The sequence below is a fragment of the Sabethes cyaneus genome, chromosome 2 (assembly GCF_943734655.1).
Source record: "Sabethes cyaneus chromosome 2, idSabCyanKW18_F2, whole genome shotgun sequence".
NCBI lineage: Eukaryota > Metazoa > Arthropoda > Insecta > Diptera > Culicidae > Sabethes > Sabethes cyaneus.
Window position 1 is genome coordinate 150,283,453 of NC_071354.1, and position 22,808 is coordinate 150,306,260.

General features: G+C 39.0%; 1 protein-coding gene across 5 annotated transcripts in view; it reads left to right on the plus strand.

Moving 5' to 3' along the window:
- Window positions 1–22,808, plus strand: part of LOC128738729 (rho-related BTB domain-containing protein 1) — an 84,898-nt gene that overhangs the window by 42,515 nt on the left and 19,575 nt on the right. For all 5 annotated transcript variants that reach the window (XM_053834063.1, XM_053834061.1, XM_053834065.1 and 2 more), the window contains exon 2: window positions 14,733–15,047. In XM_053834063.1, the coding sequence (XP_053690038.1) occupies window positions 14,868–15,047 (180 nt within the window). In that variant the 5' untranslated portion in view covers window positions 14,733–14,867. The remainder of the gene's footprint in view (window positions 1–14,732; window positions 15,048–22,808) is intronic.

Genomic DNA, 22,808 nt, shown 5'->3' on the forward strand with positions numbered 1-22,808 from the left:
AGGTGTAGGATGGCAATACAAACCAACTGGCATTTTCCGTTTGAATGGCCTATTTTATTTTTTAATAACAGTATTTTGAATACCGTGACCTTCGCTATATAACCATATTTGTGTACTTGATAAGTTTGTGGTTCATGCATCTGCATCACACTCCATTTTGTATTTTGCCATAGAGTATTGATCGTAGAATTTTTAAAGAGCCGTTTAAAATCCCCGAGCAATTGTCGATCTGCTTCCTTTAGCGTTCATGATTCATGTACACTACAGTGGGAGGATTATTATTCTATAGAGCTGTTGCGGCTTGTTAGCTTTGCAAAATACATAAATCGCAAATTACTTATTTCTTTGTTGATGTTTGTACTTAATCTTGCTAAACTTAAACACAGACACGCTTTGTTTTGTTTGCGTTCATGCCAAGAGGTGCTCCTCTTTTGATTTCAAGTAACAACACTGATAAAAAAAGAGCTTTTGGCACCCAAAAAAATCTGTACCTATCTGTACTTTATGACAAAAATCTGTAATCTGTACTGTACAGAGAAAACGCAGCCAGGTGTTCCTAAAACTCATTCGGCAGTGGTGACTCTGTTAAAAAAAAACACGAAGTTTTGAAAAACAAAAAACTTAAGGAGGCGTAACGTGAAACACAATCTGAAAGTAAAGAAACACTCAAGGAAGCTCTACAAGAATTTGCTGACAAAATACGATTATGTCGTTATTGATAAGGATACGACCTGAAAGCCCGTTCTCAGACAAATCCGTGGACAGCAATTTTACATTTCGCTCAATCGATAGACCGTTCCGCGGAAGACTGCAAAATAAAAAAGGGGTCGAAGTTCACAAAAAAGTATTTCGTTTGGCAAGTAATCTGCAACTCCCCCGTCAGTACCACTACAGTTGGATTATGAATCACAATATATTCTATCTTTTTTTTCGACGACGACGAAATATAAGAGTGAGTCATCTTTATCATTTAGTCTCAGTTTGAGCAGACCTTGATTTAATCAACAACAGACACACTCTAATTACATTAGTAAATCTTCACTGCTCCTCCCACGAGAAATTTATTAAAAACCCATCTGAAAATCAAAACTTACACAACCATCTGAATAGCGCTATTGTGGTACACTTGGAAAAGGATAGCAAATTTATTGACGGGAGTGTGTCTTTTTCATGAGATGTTTTAACGGGAAAAATAATGTTACCGGAAATTCTTCATCATGTTTCCGCCAAACACCCATCCTATCTGTCTGGTCCATAATCTTACTGGATTTCGTGTGATTTTTTTTTCATGTCGCCGAGCGTCTCGTCGCTTCATGTCGATGAAAAAACACAAAGCACTTTTCCTCTCGTCCTTGCACGACGCTGTGTGCTGCGGCTACGTATAACGGTTCATTATACCGCGTTTATATATAAACTGGCAGACAACAGTAAACTCATAGAATTGCGTCTTGAGTAAATACATGGTCGCCGGAACGTGAGATAAAGAAGTGGATGTTACGGTGTGTTAAGCTGATAGGAGATTTTTTTCTTCTTAAAACTCCACTATTACAAAAGTATACAAATTTCATCTAGTAAAATATGATATATTCTATTATAGAAATTTATTAGCAAACTAAAATTGAGTTATTAAGCAACTGATTACTGCTCACAATAACTTTTCTCGCTAATCAACATGAGCAATTAAACAATCTTCGTAAAATAAAAACTCAAATAATTACTGTGTGCGACTGTCATTTACCGACAGAGACAGTACCGTTCAATAATAGAATAGCGGAACGACGATGATGATGATGATGATGATGATGAGATAGACAACATATTATACGTTCAATCACCACAGCCTATTTATCTAGTGTGAATTAATCTGCTCACATGTGATGGTGTTGGATTCAACTATCCAGAACCACTTTTGATCACAAGACGATCACCTGCGGGTAAATGTCGGTTAACCGGTTGCCATAATTACAAGCTCTAAACATGGTCATGTCTTTGAATAGCACGGAGAGAGATTGCGAACTATGGTGATGAATCTCAGCGAAAATGAATAATACAGACAGGGAAGGTATTCCATGTTTTCTATAGCACCTGACACTATGTTCTTAAAACAGTAAATTTTTACATGATTAGTTTGGAATGATGCAGTACAATAGTAGGTACATTACACACTGTTTTTCAATCATCTCTTTTAGTTATAATGTTAAATTTTGGGCCGTATGAACAAGTCTGAAGAAGTCTGCTAGATTTCTCCCATGAAGTCGACGTGGGAAAAGTTTTATTCATACGAGCTAAATATTATCGAAAGTGTCATAACAATAAAAATCCACATTAATGTCTGTGCATGACAGTAAAATCGTTTGTTAGAATCCATACCGGATTGCATAACCGGTTTCATGCTTCCTCATTTTGGAAAAAATTACCGATGGCAACACGAATTGAATTCAAATCGTATCTGGTGTACAATAATCGTATCTGGTGGCAATAATTCTCGATGAAGTATTCCGCAGAAGTAGTATGAAATGGGAAAGTTACCTGGAAGGAGCAACAAATATAGCTCTAGCTCTAGCTCTCTCAAGCCGGTACCTAGCGCCACCTCGAAGATCTAAGTCAAACGATGACGATCTATGGCCATACCTGGAAAGGCTTCATGTACATACTGGAGTAGCTAAGCTAGAAGATGCAAACTAGAGCGCTTGTTCCTTAGGTGAGGGGCGGCTCAAACAGCGTCTGTCTCGCAGCGGCGGCCGAATATGATATGCTGTATCCCGCAAGCTAGTCCTAAGATGGCAGATACATCAGCGGCATGTAAGTATTGGGACCCCGCCCGGTAAGGTAGTATACCGAAACTCTTATTTACCACGAACAACGAAAATGGAAATACGGAACAGATCATTCGGTATGGGACACGACAAAGAACGAGGAAACGATTAAGGGATAACGGAAACTTGGAAACTTGGTACTTGCTATCAATTCTCTCACCAGATTTGTTTACGAATTAAGAAGATTTGACCACATGTCAAATTTTTCTAAATTGATTCTTGTTACAATTGATTGTAGTTACAGGGAATATTTGAATTTTAGAATTTGCAGTATGACGTATAAAATACTAAATCACGCTTCAGTCTACTTAGAAGAATTTTTTACCACAACAACACTTCCTGGAACGCTAAACTTACTACTTCCAAGGTGTGAAACTAATATTTAGACTCGCTCTCAGAGCAGTAAAAAAGGGAAGAAGATATAAGTGGGCTGTGGAGGAACCTGTCTGGTGCCATTAATACAACTGCATGCCGAATGCCGGACAGTGACAGATGCGAAGAACCAGACCAGAAATCGCTGCGGAAAAAGGACTCACCGGCTAAAAAACGCGAGTAGGAGGAGCACGTGCTTGCCGGGTGGCGCAGAAGAGATTCATCAAGAACAGAATCATTACGAAATCTCACGTGCTTCTTGGTTTTACGAATGACGTCACGTCACGAATGACGTTTACGAATATGTGCCAAGTTTGGTGGAGAATGGTCAAGGCTTTCTGGAGTTATGCCGGAACATACAAACATAAAAACTCACGCTCACTTTTATTTATATATACCTGCTGATTGCATGCCTCCTAGTTGGCTTCGAGGTATGACGCTGGTTTAATAAACCAGTCGTCGTATGTTCGAATCTCGACTGGGAGAGGCTGTTAGAGTCAATAGGATCGTAGCAACTGGCCCTGCATTTGTCCGCATTCTAACAGCTGGCTGCGAAGTCTGTCGTATAAAAACAGAAGGTCGATAACGGAATGTAGCACCTAGGCTTTGCTTTGCTTTACCTGCTGATTGCATGATCTTACTCGGGTCCCCTTTGCCTCTCAGTCACTTGTACATCTGTTATTGTAACGAAAATTCTCATAATGCAAGAAACAAAACTCCTTTTTCCCTTTGTCAGTTCCGCTCATGTTGTCCCCCAGCCACTTGTAAATCTGACTTCGTCCCGGTAATCCCTATAAATCGACAAAAAGTCTTTTCTACGTTTTTGAACCTCCTTTTTGTTTATAAACACCTTATTCCCCCTTTCAGAAATCCAGCAACTTGTACACCTGCTATCTTTCCAAATGCACCCCTTTACCCATTTGAACCTTTCTCTCCCCTTGTAGGAGATCATCTCCATCTTTTGTCAACCCCCCCTGCGCTGATTCTTTTATGCCAGAATACATGTGTTTGACAAACGACGTTTATTGACGAACAGTCCAGAAGTTCCGGAACTATGGCGTAACATACATTCATACTAACGTTCCTCGTCTCCCTACTTGATGATTCTTTCCCAGTCCGCTCCCTCTTCTGTCACGTAGCTAATTATGGAGTTGTTTTTCTCTATGGAAATCCCTATAATGGAAACGAAAGAAAGATCTTTTTACCATATATTGCTCTTTGGTGGAACCCCCCTTTTTTCTCAAAGTCACTTGCACAAGTGCAATCGGTTTAAATGCAAGAGAAACGCAACCACTTTTACTTAGCCCTTTGTTAGGGCTCCCCCCTTTTGGCAATCGCTCACGTTTATATACAGACATATTGGATATACAGGGGTTAGACAAAATGTTCGGGACAGGCAAAATTTTGATGAAATTCAAACGGCCATAACTTCCATAAAATTGCATCCAATTGCATTCGACGGGAAAATCTTCATAGTTTTTCTAAAATATGTCAAGATTCACAATAGTCAGCGAGCAACGGAGATATTCCGGGTATCTGGGGGTATGTCAAAAACTGATTTTTTTAATCACTTGTATTTTTTTCTGTCATGGAAATTTATTCATATTTATATTTTATCCAAAACTAAATTTCGTTTCCAGTCGATTGGTCGAAAAAGAACGTCATTTTTGTAAAATCACCACTAGTAACATCTATTGCTCTGGCCAGTTTAGGACATGACGCAAACCATGTCAATATGAGCATCAAACGTTAAAGTTTTATGAGCCACTTACACTGGAAGCATTTTCAGATCCACAGCGTGCCATGGCAACCCTGTAGCAGGTTCTAGGTACCCCGGTGGAAGTGGTCGTTCCAGGGAATATTCGAAATCATGTCAATATGGGTGTCATTCTTCAGGATTTTCAATCCTCGTAAATTTTTGAAGTTTGAAATCCATATTGGAATGGTTTTGGTCATGTTTTAAAATGGTCATAAAGGTAAAACTTTACTGGCAACATTTCCAGAACTGATTTCACTAAAATGACCATATCTCGGTTTTTTCTCGTTGGATTTCCGTTATTTTTCAACCAATCGACTGGAAATGAAATCTAGTTTTGGGATAAAATATGAAAATTAATAAATTTCCACGACAGGAAAAGATACAGGACATTAAAAAAATCAGTTTTGACATACCCCCAGACAACCCGGAATATCTCCGGTGTCCGCTGACTATTGCAAATTTTGAAATATTTTTGAAAAACTAGGAAAATTTCACCGTCGAATGCAATTGGTTTCATCTAAAAATGTTCAATTTTGTAAAAGTTATGGCCGTTTGAATTTCATCAAAATTTTGCCTGTCCCGATCATTTTGTCTAACCCCTGTACATTCATAAATTTTGACAAATTTATGCGAAGGTAAAGATAAGAAAAGATTTACGAAAGCTAAATAAAAAAATTACAGCAAATTTCATTCGTGATTTTCTTCGCCGATTTTCTAGTTTGCATTTAATTTTTTCGTCCCGTAATAGGTAAAACTAACAATTTTATTTAAAAAAAACTGTATCTGTCGTACACAAATTAGCATAGGGTATTGTCGTTATCGTCGGGCCACTGTTATGGTCGGGCCATCGCGATTTTACAGTTTTAGTAATTCATAATATCTATTATACAACCATTGTGAAACTTCTTATTGTGATAGCTAACTTGTCACAATATTGCGAGTTTCAATCGTGCATTCAAAACACCCGTACAGAATTCAGTGACTAAATCTTACAAAAAAAGTTTTCCAGGCGCAATGAACTTTTCTTCAAGAAATGATTCATGAAATGTAATTATCGAGATAAATTTTGAAAATGTATGAAGTGTGTTGTGCTGCACACGAAGTAGAAAAATCCCCTCCAGTACGGTGTTTGGGGAGGCTAAGGTGAAATACTAGAAAAGCGTTATTTGTAAAGGTCGGGCCACTTGAGTAGTCATGGTTGGGCCACCATAATTTTAGGCACAGAAGCGCAATAATCGCTAGAGAATGTCAGTCACGTAAAATGTAATGAAATAAAGCAAAATGAATACGATAAAAACTTAGATTTTTGTTGTTTTTTCATTGTAGTTGTACACTTCGGAAAAGGCGATTGTAGCAATATTGATTTTACAAGATCGCCAAAATTTTGCAAAAATGCAATTCAAAATAGGGTATTTGTCCCTATATGAACCGTTTTTTACGAAATTCATTCTTTTCATGTCTCTATATAGAATTTCAATACGTATGTCTTCGATTTTCTGCGGTGGCCCAACCTGTACAACATGGCTCGACTATGACAACGTTTTTTGTCTTCACATAAATGCCTATAACTTTTTTATTTTTAAAGCAATCAGTTCAAAGCTTTCCGGAAATATACCTTATTCTTAGACCTTAACAGCGATGTATTTAGATTTCCAAAATTCTTTTTGAAACGAAAGTTATGAGCTAATTGCAAAACGTGGCCCAACCACGACGACACTCCCCTATTTAGTGTATTTAGTCTAGTGTAAACATATCGCAAATTATCAAGAAATAAGAAAAAGTAACGATTGCATACAAGTAAGTAGATTGTATACAGGGTGTGCATCGTGCTCGTGTCGGTGTCTTCGGCACACTGTTTCGTTATAATCCAAGCATAAAGTACACCGAAGACACCGAAACAATTTAACGTGAAACCTCACTTTTATCAGGAAGTAGGTACGCACTTTTAAAGAGTTTTGAAATGTAAACAGCAATATAACTACACAATACGTTTGCTTGAGACGCTGACGTATTCAGATAGCTAATCAGGTACAAATGTAATTCAATCCTTTTGCGGGGACGATTTTGCACCTGTTTAAAATAAGAAATATGCGAATATAAAAAATTGAAAGTAATTTTCAAAATAATACTTTACGAAGTGAATTAGATTGAGTTAAAATAAATTTTAAAATGCATTTTTTTATTGGCTGTGACGTTCAAACCGATTTAGTTAAAGTAAAACTTTGTGATGTTGCTTGGTAAATCTACGTAATACACAACAAAATATAATAATGGGTTTGTTTTTTTTCCTAGAAAAGTAAGCAATCATTGGATAAGAAGTAATCAAAGCCAACTGCAGTTGGAATTAAAATCTACAAGTCTCTAATAATAAGCCAGAGTGTGTTCTTCCAGATACAATATGATCATAACGGTATATATTGCCTTCCATACTGTCCTGTTACAGACTGTCATGTCTATCGTCCAGCACATTGCACATAGTCAATATTTTTGGTCGAGTGGGATGGACATGGTTGACAAATGACATGTTTTCCAGTCGTAATGATTGTCCAAAAATTTATACGGTATTCAATGGCTTATATTTCATTGTTAATTGGTTGTCGCATTTGTTAACGTAACGTACAACAATTGTTAACATAACTGTTTGGATTAAAACCTCCGATAACTGACCTATGTTAACCGGAAAAGTAACGGTGCCCACATGTCTTGTTGCGTGTCAATGATGTTTTTATTGATTTCAATCAACTTTTCACCGCACATGATACCACGTTGGCGTGGGATTACACACCACGATGAACGTATAAATGTAACAAAGCGAAGCGAGCACGGCCAGCTCGCGTAAGCGCACAGCGAGTTCACAATAATAATGTCAGGAAGCTCCCGTCAGTCTCCATCAAACTCAGCTGAAAACTGCGACCAGCGCGAACGGGTAGAAGAACGATCTTGGTAGTGATTCCGCCGTATAGAGACGTGATACAATGGGGGTATATGTCAACAATAACAGAGTCGTAATCATCAATCAGCGTTATCGTGGCATATATGCGCGGTCCAGCGGCCGGTTCTAGCAGCGATCGACACTAATAATATTGTCGCTACTCTACCGGCACATACATATAAATAAGCACGACGGCGTCGACGCGGATGGCGACAACCGTTCGACCATAGGCGATAAAACCGGCTACTTGCCGGGTGGTAAGCGTCGAATGATGAACAGCGGTTTCACGGGGAGTTTACGTTTGTGTTTACATCTTGCGAGTTGTTATTAACCCCTCTCCATCTGAATATTTTTTTATTTACCCAACCTAAATGCGTTTTTCAACTATTTCGGGACCGATTTCGAGCATCAAACAAATTGACAATTTTTAGCCTTGTTTCTTGGACTTTTCGACAAACTGCATACCGGACGGAGGAGTTGCGAAAACAAATTCCATATTTTTCCATGTGTTGTACTTTCGAAGTGGACGCATCATACTTGGTGAGCATCGGGTCGGTTCAAAAAGTCTTTTGCGTTCACCCTTACCAATTCTAACCGGTAATAAGTGCAAATTACTGGTTTTGTTCGAAAAGACATCAAAACAACAGCGTGAGATAATTCGGCGTGGTTTTTGGTCGCGTTTGCTGTTTTGATAAACAAATGGCGTTTTACATTTTACCGGCTATTTTTAGCTCCACGCTTTTTTTTCGGGTGTGTCGTGGGCTGATATACAGTAAACGCTTAATTATGAAATACCGAAGAAAATGGAAACAATCATCGTTCGGTGGCTAATTATATTATAAACAGACTAGGATTAAACAAGCCCATACTTCCGACGAGCGTCATTCTTGATGTCGTCATCAAGCAGATCCTCTTCGTTTATATACAGATACACACTCCAGTTAGTCGTTAATTCGTTAGTTTAGCCAATAAACTACACCTGCTACTGTTACCATGAAAAAAAATCACATGCGACCAATAAGAGGTTCCATCATTTTATACAATATTATACTGAAAACCTGTATTTATCCACTCATTGTAAGCGCTTTAGCTACGTTAAATCACGTACGATATATTTAAAATCTTCGCGATCAGTATCATTAGGTTTGTTTGTTTAGAGCAGTGACATACGACAGCAAACTACTGGACTGATCGCAATAAAAATTGGTGTTAGGGTTTGTTTTAGTATCGCACGTGTTTCAGCTTTCGTAATTTTACTCATTATTATCATGATAGTTTTGATCAGTAGGAGGTTGGCTCAAGACTGTAATTACTTTTGTTACTTTTACCCATGTAAATAAAATGTAAAATATATTGTTTAGCTTTTACTTTCTGTGACTTTGTGCAGTGTTTAAATCAAAAAGCATTCTAGGCTACGATCAAAGTTTGGTCGAACAAGAATGCATATAATGTAATTAAATTTTCTTTAATCAAGTTTAATTGAGCGCAAAAAAACTCCGTCAGCGTTTTATAGTTCCGGTTGCAATAAAAATATCGCTTTTCAAGTCACAGGTACAGATGATCTGCCAAATCAGTTGTTTCTTAGCAAGCTTTGACAGTATTATATGGTTGAAAATGCCTGCCAACGCTTCTGGTTGTCTTCCGGTTCTAGAAACTTCTGCACAGAAAACTATTTTAAGTGTGATTTTGCCGTTGGTTCCTTCGTCCATTACAACGTATTTGAACTTCGTCAGCATCGTCGTGACAGCTTCCGGGATTGTGTTTTGGTTAGTTACACTTACACTTTACCAGCCGACAGCCGAGGTGGCTCATGCCGTATCAAGATTTCCTCTCAATTGTATTCGGTCCTGGGCTACTCTTCGCCAATTCGTTGCGCGTCTCGACGAACGTATGTCGGCTTCAACCCGGTCGAGCCATCTAGCACGTTGGGCCCCTATATTCTTGGTACCAGTGGGATTCTTGAAGAGAACCGATTTCACTGTACAGTCGTTCGGCATTCTTGCGACGTGGCCGACCCACCCTAGTCTCCCAAATTTCGCCAGGTGAAACATGGGAACCTCTCCAAGCAGCGCCTGTAGCTCGTGATCCATACGGCTCCGCCACTCTCCGCTTTCCGTTTGTACTCCGCCAAAAATAGTACGCAACACCTTTCGTTCAAATACGGCGAGTGCACGTAAGTCTTTCGTAAGCAAAGTTACCTCAAGTTCGTAGAGGACTACGGGTCTGATTAGCGTTTTGTACATCGTCAGCTTTGTGTGGTGGCACATGCTCCTTGATCGAAGCGTCTTGCGGAGGGAAAAGCAGGCTCGATTTCCAGATTGAATGCGTCGTTGAATCTTCTTACTCATAGCTTTGATCAGCCACGTCAGTTTGTCCGGAAAACCGTGCTCGTTTTGGTCGTCTTGTTTTGTTTTTAGTCGCGATTTGGACAACCTTTTTACATTGGCGGAACTAGGGGCTGAACTTTTCCTTTTCCATGTTACTATTCTGAAGCCGCTTGCCGTTTTTATAATGGTTTTATTGTGATATTAATCATTTCCTCTGGTTTTATTATGATATTACGCAATACCAACATGATACGAGTTTAAAAATACGTTCATACGTTCATACGTTCATAAACTGTTCATAAAGTAAGTTTATTGTGGTTGCTTATATTATCACAATAAAACTAGTTCGCTGCGCCACGTCTCTTATAATATTACTTTAAGTGATTCTTTGAGAAGGCGTAGCAATATAATGGCGTACCAATACATAATTGATTTTATTGCGGTTGCTTGCCATGATTTAATTCGCAATAATTCTGTTAGTTTTTTAGTGCTTGAACAAACAGATTTATTGTTGCTATAATGAAGAATAACGGGTGGCTACTAAAACTTTGGAATTTATTGCTCAAGCTGTCAAAAAAGACAAAGCTCTTTGAAGGAGATCTATTTTACGGGAATTAAAGATACATTGTCCATTGTTGAAAAAAAGTGAACATATGGAAACGGTCCGTTATCGCCTGTTCGGCGAAGCTTCCGTTTGATGTCGGACCAGGAGCGTTGTACGGCCGTCATGTTAACTTTGCGAATGCATCTCTTGATTCTACCAATGAACTATCTACAAATCGTTGCTCTCCAGTTATTTTTGCACACCAAGGAGCTCAAAATTCCGAAGATATCTTTGATTGGGCGACACTGAGGCAGATTTGTCGCGCTGTAGTTTTCGGGTACAAACGGGATCGAATGGGTACTCAGGAACGATTGTGTTTTTTGGCGTAATGCAATGTAGCTTTATCCGGCCAAAACACGTATTGTCCATCTGCATAATGTTTTTATAGAAACGAGATCAAAATTTTTTTCAAAAATTCGTTCTGGAACACTTCTTGATTGATACCAGAGGGCTTGAACTATTGCTTAGAAATACCTCTCTCGGAAATGTTAATGTACAGCTTTCTGTTAAAACTTGTATTTTAATGTGCGTCTTCGAAAGAGGGAGGCAACGTTCAGCGTCCAAAAGAAAGCGTTTTCTAGAATAATTTTTTATCAACCTGCGGCATTGGGATTTCAGTGTCGAATTTGTCCCTCAGTGTATTTCGGGGCTCTCATCCTCTTTATTCCGACTCTTTTCAATGTTTTGCAGATGTACTGGTGGAAACAATTGAACTTTTTTGAGGCATCCCGTTGGCTCACGGAGTCCTTGTTGGCTGGTCTTCTACTATCTTGCATGCGTGTAGTTGTTGGGGATCTTAGGATATAGCAAATAGTCGAAGCCGCAACATTTTCGTTTTTAGAATGTTGTAACGTATACTTTTTGTCGAGATCTTTGTGCAATTTATAGAAGTATACAACCAGCTCGCGAAATGCTTCTTGTTTTGATGCCATTTTGACTTAAACTTGGCAAGTATCAACAAAACAATAACACTGATAAAAAGAGGAGAGCGAGAGAGCTACCTCATACATACTCTCATTTCTCTCTGAGGTCGTTTGTTGTTGTGCATAGGGGCCTCAAAAATAAAAATCCAAAATTTTATTTGCCACCCGTTACTAGAGTTCAACACCGAAAATATTTTTTATGCTAGGCTATATTGCCATCTTGCCATCCAGCAAAAAAGCAAAGCCTTGGGCTTAAACATCTTTCTAAGACTTGACCCTTCTTTATCGACGGACTTCACAGCCGGCTATTAGAGTACAGGATAATTACGCATCCAGCATATTGAGCATTTTGAACTCGCTGCTAGATAGAATCACTAGGATCGTTGCACTAGCCCCTTAATTGTCCTGTACTTCAATAGTCGGCTGCGAAATTTGTCGATAAAGTGGGGTCAAGTCTTAAAAAAGTTGATTTACTTATTTTGTTTTTGCTTATTTTTGAGTCCACAAAAGTTCTTGCCAATCGGTTTTCATGTCACAGGAAGCAACTTGAATGTTTTTTCTAGAAGATTGTGAGCTTTCTAAGTTTAATTGAAGGGGTCAGTCTCGGTTCGGTGTATTGGTTAGCATTCACCCCTCTCACGCCAAGAACCCGGGTTCAAATCCCAACCCCACGAAATCACGAACCTAAAAGTGTTAAAGTGACTATAATCTAACAAAAAAAAAGTTTTATTGAGAGTTTTTTAAACTAAAAACAATCTGGATTAAAAACAATTTGAAGAGTATAATTAATCTTAGATTGTTTTTTGGGTTGATATTATTACTAGCAACTTTGGAACGACGAAGGCAATCTACGTCATTCAAAAAATGGAGTAGGCCAATCTCGTGTTTTTGTCTTGACCTTCAAAGTTTCCGGTTAGTAAACAAGTTAGATCAAACGTAAACGAAGAAAGGAGAACCATTTGCGTCTAAAAATTACTCAACCAGCCAGTATTAGTAGAGTTTGAAGTACGTTGCAAGTTTAATAAGGAAGTTGTGGAGTCTCTCTTTTGTCCAGTCTGCTGTGGTTCAAAGGATCATCACTACTATTTACTATTTCCATCGTACATCTGGCAAAAGTCGGGAGGCTACGGTGCGGTGGGTCGGTTTCGTCGCAAGAATGCCGGATGACCGTGTAGTAAAACTTGTTATTTTCAAGAACCCCACCGGCACCAGGAATAGAGGGGTCCAATGTGCCAGATGGCTCGACCAGGTTGAAGTTGACTTGCCAATGAAGACGAGTAACATAGCACCAAGTTCAATGACACAAGTAATTGATACAGCAAATGTTGCTAGGGGAGGAGGAGATGGTGGTACTGATAAACACTACTGATCATCATGAACAAAGGGTTTTGCTTTGGTTTGGTAATGATTTTTAATTACCTCACAAAGTTTGAAATTTTCTTACATGATGTTAATGCATAATGCATGCATAAAGTTTTGAAATTTCAATAAACAAAAAAAAAATAAAAAAATAAAAAAAAAGTTGTATTGAATTGATTGCACTGTTGTATTGAAGTGACTATTTATTAGATTTTTATTCGCCTTCGTGAAGATAGTAAGAAATGAGTACTATTAATGTGTATTCAATTCAAGAGTAATGCTTTAGTTGTCATGAGACGTAATGTTTTTTTTAACTGGAAGGACAATAGGCCGTATGCATAAAACAGTTTGCTTTGCTTTTCCTGTGTAAATTTTATGGGAGAGTTTGCTCTAACTCTTTTATTCATACGGCCTAATATTTACCGAAAGAGAACGCCGTATTAAGTAATGGTATTTTTCAATGGATCTTAGGCAGAGTAAATAAAACTGAGAGGTGTTATTCGCGACCAAAATTGGTTCCAGTCGATGTCCTTCGCCTGTATTGGGAAGTAAACAAGCTGCAACTGGGCAAAGCTAACTTTACTGTTTTGACTAGTCAATTTACTGTCTGGCAGCACTCAATTTTCTGTTTTGGCTATTCTAAACCAAGGCTCATCTAAATTATGAAAATAAATATATTTAAATTACCACAACAGTCTTGTTATGATCACATAATGTACACAACTGCCCTTTTGTGACAAAATTTCTCAACAAATTTACGCGAATCCAATCAGAAAAGGTCTCTGCTTTATGCTTCCATTTGCGAGTTAAATTACACCGTAGCACAGCGGTAAACAATCATTTGCCCAATTTAGAAATCATCAACCGGGAGCGGTCGACAACAATCAAAGAGGCGTCGCTGACCGAAATCTGTTGCCAACGTTTCACGTTGCGTACGGGGGGGAAATGGTGTAAATTATACTGCGATGAATACAGCCGAAGATAACGTATCACAATTTTTACCGAATACGTGAAAAGTGATATGCATGGTTGGTTATATCCGAACACAAATTCATAATACAGGTCATTTGTAGGTTAGACCTTGGGGGTTCATTTTATATCTTTTGTCCCTACGTGAAATGTATTCATTATATTGTCCAGAAACGCTGGAATCTGTTCAAAAGAGACCGATACAGTAGCCGGTACTCTCGCGGATCTATTTTTAGAAATGCCAACTACGCCGAAATCCTAAATTGCTTGTTGTGGTTTGGATATTTGTGCGAACGCTGTTCGGTATATATGTACTGATTAATCCGGTATGCTTTTTCAGTATTAGGCAATATGCGAAGCAAGGATATTTTCAGTATGTCCGCCGAATTCTCTGTTCTGGAACGAAGCATGTGTAATGTTTTCGTGAGTATTGGATTATTTAAAAAATTGTGATAATTCGTGAAAATTATTTTGAACATTAATTAATTTTGAACATAATTATGAACAATATTTAACTCAAAACAAAGATTTTTTTTGTAAAAAAATTCGCTTTGAATAATTCTAAAGTTTCAGTAGCAAATATATTATTTGAAAAAGTTCTACTATTCCAAAAATCATGTTACATTCATTAAAAACTAATCATCAATCGTTTTGATTTTCATCCATTGCAGAATCGTCGATCCCTCACAGCATCGTGAATCACTTTAGGTCGAAGCGCTTATTCAGCACGAACGAGGATAGGCTAGGCTAGACTAGGCTAGGCTAGGACAACCGTTACTGCGACACATAGCTACACGAATGGAAGTATGGATAACGAGCAGCCACACCAGGAATTGGTAAAATGTGTCCTCGTAGGCGACACTGCTGTCGGCAAAACACGTCTGATCTGTGCACGGGCCTGCAATAAACATGTATCACTTTCGCAGTTACTCAACACGCATGTGCCAACCGTGTGGGCCATTGACCAATATCGGATATATAAGGATGTAAGTACACTTATACTGCATTTATACGCATCCGGAAATGCAGCGATTTCCTTAACGCACGCAACCTTCTGTGCCGAATTCAGAGCACGCTTCGAATGGTTGAAACGTTTGGATTTTTATTCTTCATCACAGTTTCATTAACTCATAGCTATACTTACATTTTTGCGTTTCATTTGTGCACTGTTGTTCGGAGGCAAGCCCGTGTGACGTCAGACTGCTGAGAATTGTTGCTCCGCTTCTAGCTCGTTCATTGCGAACGGAATGAATGCCGGTGCGGCTCAAAAGAGTGGGGTTTTATTGGCTAGCTCGATTGTTCTTTGTTTGGCATCAGCAAAAGCCGTCGATGTCATTAATACTTAAAACACTTAGTATTAATACGTTAATCAAACCTTTACCATTCTCGTATGGAAAAGCAGTGAAATAGTTTATTCAAGAGCGTGCTTACTTGCTTAGATTTTTCTACACTTTGTGTTAGTTTGGGCTAGATAAGTTTTGGTAATCAACTTACAAATTTAGTTAAAATGTAAAACCTTCTTGAAAAAAAATTTAACTGTTAAAAACATACCTAAGCAGGAGCCAATACCTCATCCATACCAAATGAATATCAAATTCAGTTATCATATCTAAATTTGATATTTATTAGTTATCGCATTTTTATAAAGGACTAGCTGACCCGACAAACTTCGTATTGCCACAAATTAACCTGTGTTGTACATAAATCATGAATCTCGGATGATCTTTGTCACAATCTCGAGTTTTGCAAGCCCCCCAGTGGGCGGCGCTTCCGACGGCGGGTCACCGGCAACACTCGCGACCGTCTCGTCCTGAATGATCTAGTGTTACTATAGATAGTTTTTGTGGTCTTGTATTGACTAATGTTTTATGGAAGAGTCTCGAGTTTCTCGAGTTCGATTAGTTTTTGAGTTTCGCAAAAATTTCTGTTTTATTTGTATGAGAGTCCATATCCCCCTACCACAGGGGTGAGAGGTCTCTAACTATCGTAAAATAAATTCAAGACTCCAAAATCTCCCACATGCCAAATTTGGTTCCATTTGCTTGATTAGTTCTCGAGTTATGAGGAAATTTGTTTTTCATTTGTATAGGAGCCCCCCCCCCCCTTAAAGTGGGGAAACCCATAGAAAATATACCATAAAAAATATTCTTGCCTACAAAAACACCCACATGATAAATTTGGTTCCATTTGCTTGATTAGTTCTAGAGTTATGAGGAAATTTGTATTTCGTTTGTATGAGAGCCCCCCCCCCCCCTCTTCAAAAGGTAAGGGGTCCCAATTCATCATAGAAAAAATGGTTGCCTCCAAAAACAGCCACATGCCAAATATGGCTGCATTTGCTTGATTAGTTCTCGAATTATGAGGAAATTTGTATTTCATTTGTGTAGAAGCACCCCCTCTTAAAGTTGGGAGGGGTCCTAATTCACCATAGAAAATATTTTTGCCTCCAGAAACCTCCACATGCCAAATTTGGTTCCATTTGCTTGATTAGTTCTCGAGTTATGAGGAAATTTGAATTTCATTTGTATAGGAGCCCCCCCCCCTCCTAAAGTGGGTAGGGGACCCAATTCATCATAGGAAAAATGTTTGTCTCCAAAAACACCCACGTGCCAAATTTGGTTCCATTTGCTTGATTAGTTCTCGAGTTATGAGGAAATTTGTATTTCGTTTGAATAGGAGCCCCCCTCTTAAATTTGGGAGGGGTCCTAATTCACCATAGAAAATATTCTTGCCCTCGAAAACTTTCACATGCCAAATTTGGTTTCATTTGCTTGATTAACTCGAGTAATGAGTAAATTTGTATTTCATTTGTATTGGAGCCCCCCCTCTTAAAGTGAAGAGGGGTCCCAGTTCATCATAGAAAAAATTTTTGTCTCCAAAAACACCCACGTGTCAAATTTGGTTCCATTTGCTTGATTAGTTCTCGAGTTATGAGGAAATTTGTATTTCGTTTGTATAGGAGCCCCCCCCCCCTCTTAAACTGGGGAGGGGTTCTAATTCACCATAGAAAATATTCATGCCCTAGAAAACTTTCACATGCCAAATTTGGTTCCATTTGCTTGATTAATTCTCGAGTTATGAGGAAATTTGCATTTCATTTGTATAGGCGCCCCCCTTCCTAAAGAAGGGAGGGGTCCCAATTCATCATAGAAAAAAAATTTGTCTCCAAAAACACCCACGTGCCAAATTTTGTTCCATTTGCTTGATTAGTTCTCGAGTTATGAGGAAATTTGTATTTAGTTTGTATGGGAGCCCCTCCTCTTAAAGTGGGGAGGGGTTCTAATTCACCATAGAAAATATTCATGCCCTAGAAAACTTTCACATGCCAAATTTGGTTCCATTTGCTTGATTAATTCTCGAGTTATGAGGAAATTTGCATTTCATGTGTATAGGATCCCCCCCTCCTAAAACGGGGAGGGGTCCCAATTCATCATAGAAAAAATTTTTGTCTCCGAAAACACCCAAATGCCAAATTTGGTTCCATTTGCTTAATTACTTCTCGAGTTATGAGGAAAATTGTGTTTCTTTGGTACAGGAGCCCCCCCTCTTAAAGTGGGGAGGGGTCCTAATTTACTATAGAAAATATTCTTGCCCTCGAAAACCTTCGCATGCCAAATTTGGTTCCAGTTGCTTGATTAGTTCTCGAGTTATGAGGAAATTTGTATGGAAGCCCCCCCTTTTAAAGAGGAGAGGAGTTATAATTCCCCTTATAAAGAGGGGAGGGGTCTCAATTTACCATAGAATAAATTCTTGTCACCGAAAACACCCACATGCCAAATTTTGTTGTATTTGCTTGATTAGTTGTCGAGTTATGCAGAAATTTGTGTTTCATTTGTATGGGAGCCCCCCCTCTTAGTGGGGGGAGGGGTTTCTAACCATCACTAAAACCTTTCCTGGCCCCAAAAAACCTCTACATGCATATTTTCATGTCGATTGGTTCAGTAGTTTTCGATTCTATAAGGAACATACGGACAGACAGACAGACAGACAGACAGACAGACAGACAGACAGACAGACAGACAGAAATCCTTCTTTATAGGTATAGATAACTCGTGCATATCTCGATGAAATATAATACCTCAATATGCTATTAATAAGGTTTTTTTTACATTTTTATACTATACCAAAAGAATTACAGAATCAGCTATGAAGCTACAAAGTATGACTTGTAACTGCCTCATTGATGTCCCGTGTAGCAAGAACATTTGATATTATTTAGATACTTTAATAACAAAACCAATTATTTAAGTGTTTGTAGAACATTTTTAGCTATTAGCTCGTCAATACCAAATTCAGACATGCAGTTATTCGCCACCAAAAAATATCTGCATCAGGTATTTTCCACCCATTTTCTCCTGCTCGGGTAATTAAAATAAAAAAAATTAATGTAAATTCAAACAAAAAGATACACAGTAATGTAATATCTTTAAAACATGCGACATTTTTCAAAACACATATTTTTTGCTTTTCCACACAATTACTACAATACGCCTGTGTACTATCAATTATGACTCATTGAGTGGTGTCATATCAGGGGATTATTCAATAACATCACACAGGTTTAGCCCGAAGGGTCCCAGGATTGCATGAAATTTAAAGAATTGCTTTCGTTCATACGTCTGTAAACTATATCTGTGTATAGAAATTTATAAAATTTCGGACCCTTCGGTGCTAAATAACTAAACGATTATTCTGAAAAATCCTAATAAATGTCTGAAGTCATCTGTATGTGATCTCGTACTTTTGACCGTGCATTTACGGTCGCTTTTTTCGATATCAATCTTTGGTCTTGCGTCATAGTCATTGTTGCGAAGCTCCGTAGCAGCAAGGTTCCCGAGTCACAAGCGAGTGGTCGTGGGTTCGAATCTTAGGTAGAATCAGGCCACTTAATGTCAAGCGACTAGTATGGGTTTATTCTCAGGCCCCTCATTACCCTTCCTTCATACTGAATTCTATATTACCCCGATAAAGCCAATTGGCAGTGCAAAAGTCGCTCTTATAGTTAAGTGTACTCACAAGTAAACCCCCATTACTCGCAAGCACGCATAAACTTGATAAGCGTTCACTTACTAGCAATTGTAGAAAAACGAAATGCAATGCCGGTTATACAGCAAACCGGGCGATATCACAATAGATCAACGTACTGGTCGCAGTGATGAGCCTACACGTGGAAAAGGAAGAATTAGTCATAGTTTTTGCACCAACAATTTTTCAGATTTCACTTGCTTGGGATGCGTCCGTAATGTACTACTTCAGCACATCCTTTGAATAGTGACATGAAGCTAGACCCCGCCAGAAGATCGCAGGGCCCTCGTGTGACTTCAACAGAGGAAGCAGACGCTTTTGTAGACACTCCTTGAAGTAGATCTACCCATTTACAGTCCCGGTAGTCACGAACGGCGCGCTCCGTTTGCCACATGAGCAGATCGCTTGCCAAATCATGTATTTCTTGGCAAACTTTAAAAGTCTTTGTGTCCTTACTTGCTTCGGAACATCAAACTTGTGCCGGGCGGTGACCACAGTAGCCACGGAAGCTGCCGGAAGTCCGCCTTGACGTAAGTCTCATCATCCATGATGAGATAATGAGTCTTCGTCAGCATCTGGGACGGGTGTACAGTTTCTGAGCCCATGACTCTCCCACCATATTTTGCTATTCGTCACAATTTGCAGCCTTCTGCACTTTGTACGTATGCAGTTCCTCCCGGTACTTTGCTCTCTGCACGAAAGACTTGGACTACATACCAAGTTGATGCTGTAATTAGTGCAGCGAGGTGGTAATCTCAACGTTGGATTAGTCTGCAGCGCTACTGGTTGTTAATCTGTCCCAATAGCGCGAGGGTGATCTTTCTATCTTGTAGGCTATCCACAATAAACAATGTCCTCGATTCCTGATTCTACTAAGATTTGAACCGACAACACAACCATTCGCTTGTCAAGGCAGGTACTGTATCCTTATGGCTCCACCCCCCTCTAAGTTGCCGTCGTTGGAGTAGAGCAGAAAAATCAGAGGTCCTTGGTGGCTTCCTTGAGGTATACCTTTCGCGGCTAGATAGTTATTGGACCGATAATCTCCAACGGCAACCACCAACTGTCAACCGATGAGATTTTAGTGAAACCATTGCAAAAAGTTTTGCAATTGTGATGGTGTGGTTTATCTTGTCGAAGGATGCTTGAAACATTCGTTTGAACCCGTTGGTCCACAGCTTCCAATATGTATTTGCGCTGGGAGGTGACGCCATATTGATCAGCACTTGGATAGGGTTACCTACGAATGGCCGAATCACAAATGGCCGAATCACGAATGGCCGAAACGCAAATGGCCGAAATAACAAATGGCATAATATAGCTAAAGACCGAATCACGAACGGCCGAATCACAAAAGGCTGAACGTCATATTCGGCCAAAAATAACCACGGTACCTGCACAAATTTTGGGTATATGCTGTCCTTACTCGCTGTCGCTCGTTCGGACTTAACTAAGGGATAACTAAGGGATACTAGTCAGTAAACATACTAGTCTACTACCTACCAACTAGACAGTTAGCGTACTAGTCAGTAAACCTAGGACATTTTCCTAGGTTGCACCTGAATAGTAGTGGTTTCTGAGGGGGGGGCTGCCCCCACCGCAGTGGCCGGCGCTTCCGACAGCGGGTCACCGGCGCACACTCGCCCTGAATCATCTAGGAAATAATTGCTACTGACACGATCAATAGACCTCGCACCCTATAATAAACGTAAATCATTCGCGCTTAGAGAAAGAAACAACTATCAATATATACTATATCTAGCAAAATAAAAAATAAGACGCAGAGTAATTCTTGTTCTTCTGAAACTAAGGCACAGAATGTTACGAAAAGCTTTTTTCCTTCACCTATCAATGACGCGGATCATCACTACAGAGCTGCGAGTGGAACAAAAGGCAATAGAGGGGAAAATTTTAAAGGGTTTTCAGGGGGATGTTTCAAATTCGTGGAGAGAAATAGATGAAAAAATTAATTCAAAATGTGTAAGGTCTCACAAAATGAGCAATAAAAATGTTGTTGATTTAGGCATTCCGGGAAAATTCGGCCTTTCGTGATTCGGTCTTTCGTGATTCGGCCTTTCGCGATTCGGCCTTTCGTGATTCGGCCTTCTGTGACTGTTGTTGGAATTCGGCCATTTGGATTTCGGCCATTCGTGATTCGGCCATTTGTGTTTCGGCCATTCGGTACCAGCCCCTTGGATATTACTTACAGTGTCAAATCTGAGAAACAGATTGTTTGTCTTAGGTCAGAAATTGAAAATCAAATTTGACGCCCGTTGGACCTCCCCTCGATTGATGGGAGTGTCTCCACTTTGAAAGAAAACACCCGTAATTTTTTTTATCTCCGGAAATATTAGGTTTAGAACGACACATTTTCAATAAAATTGCATGTGGAATTCGAAAAAGATGCTATTTTTTAGCGGCAGTGGTGCCAAATATTCTTTAATTAGACTAGAAAATTAAATTTATACTTTTCGATGGGTACAATACAATTTGATCGGAGAACTTATAATCCCATCGTGTTTCCCATCTTTTTCACATTAGAACCACCCATTGCCATCAGGTATTCTGTGCCGATCCCGAGATACAGCGTTTTGAAGCAAGCAACCTCTAATTTTTTATGTAAAACCAAGAGCAAAATTACTTTTTCCAATGAAGTAAAGAAGTAATGAATCTCTATGCAATGCAAAAAAAAACCTTTGTAGTCTCGTGGAAGCAGTTATACTGTACATAATAAAAATTTTCTCAACAGGGACCAACATTACACTGCAATATATTTTGCACCCTTTTGATGTAAGATTTTTATTTTCTGACCTAAAACGAGCAATCTAGCAAAATTTTGTTCAAATTCGTGATGTCCATTCCGCGTTTGAACTTTTTCTTAGTCATTTGACTCATATATGGTCGCCTGGTCGGTATTAAGTCCAACCATATAAAAGTTAATCTATGTTTGTATGTACTGCCAACTGCCATACTCCGGAACGCTTGGGCTATTCTTTATAAACCTTGGTATGCAAGGTCCTTGTCATAAAGAAATCAGAACAGTGTATGATTGCTAAAAGAAGAGGTGGTTCCTAACATGAGTAGGACGTTCTTATGAGGAAAAAGAGATGTACAAATGGCTGAGAGACACGGTATGGATCTAAACAGCACGTGGATAGAGTGCCAATGACAAGCGAGGTTCCGAAAACAAAAAAAGACTGTCTCGCTTTCCGAAAAGAAGACAGATTTACAAGTGACTGGGGGACAACAGGGGGAACTGACAAGAGGAGTAGAGTCGTTGAAATGGAAAAAATGAGGTTTATTTCTTGCATTATGAGAAGTTCCGTTACAATAACAGATGTGCAAGTGACTGAGAGACAAAGGGGCTCCGAGTAAGATCGGGCACTCTGCTAGTTGATTGTAAAAACTCCAATTAGAACCTAATAAAATATATTTTGTTACTTGGGGTCTATTATTTTATAGTATATATTTTGTACTAACTAATTGTTTCTGAGATATAAATGATATTCAAATATCTGAATAATAATTTAGTCAATGCAAAAACCAAAACGAAAAAAGCAAAGCCATGGGTATAAACGTCCTGTTGAGAACCCTTCTTGACCCTTCTTTTATCGACAGACTTCGTAGTCGGCAATTAGAGTACATGACAATTACGGGGCTAGTGCAACGATCCTACTGACTCTATAGCAGCACCTCCCAGCCGAGATTCGAACATACGACGA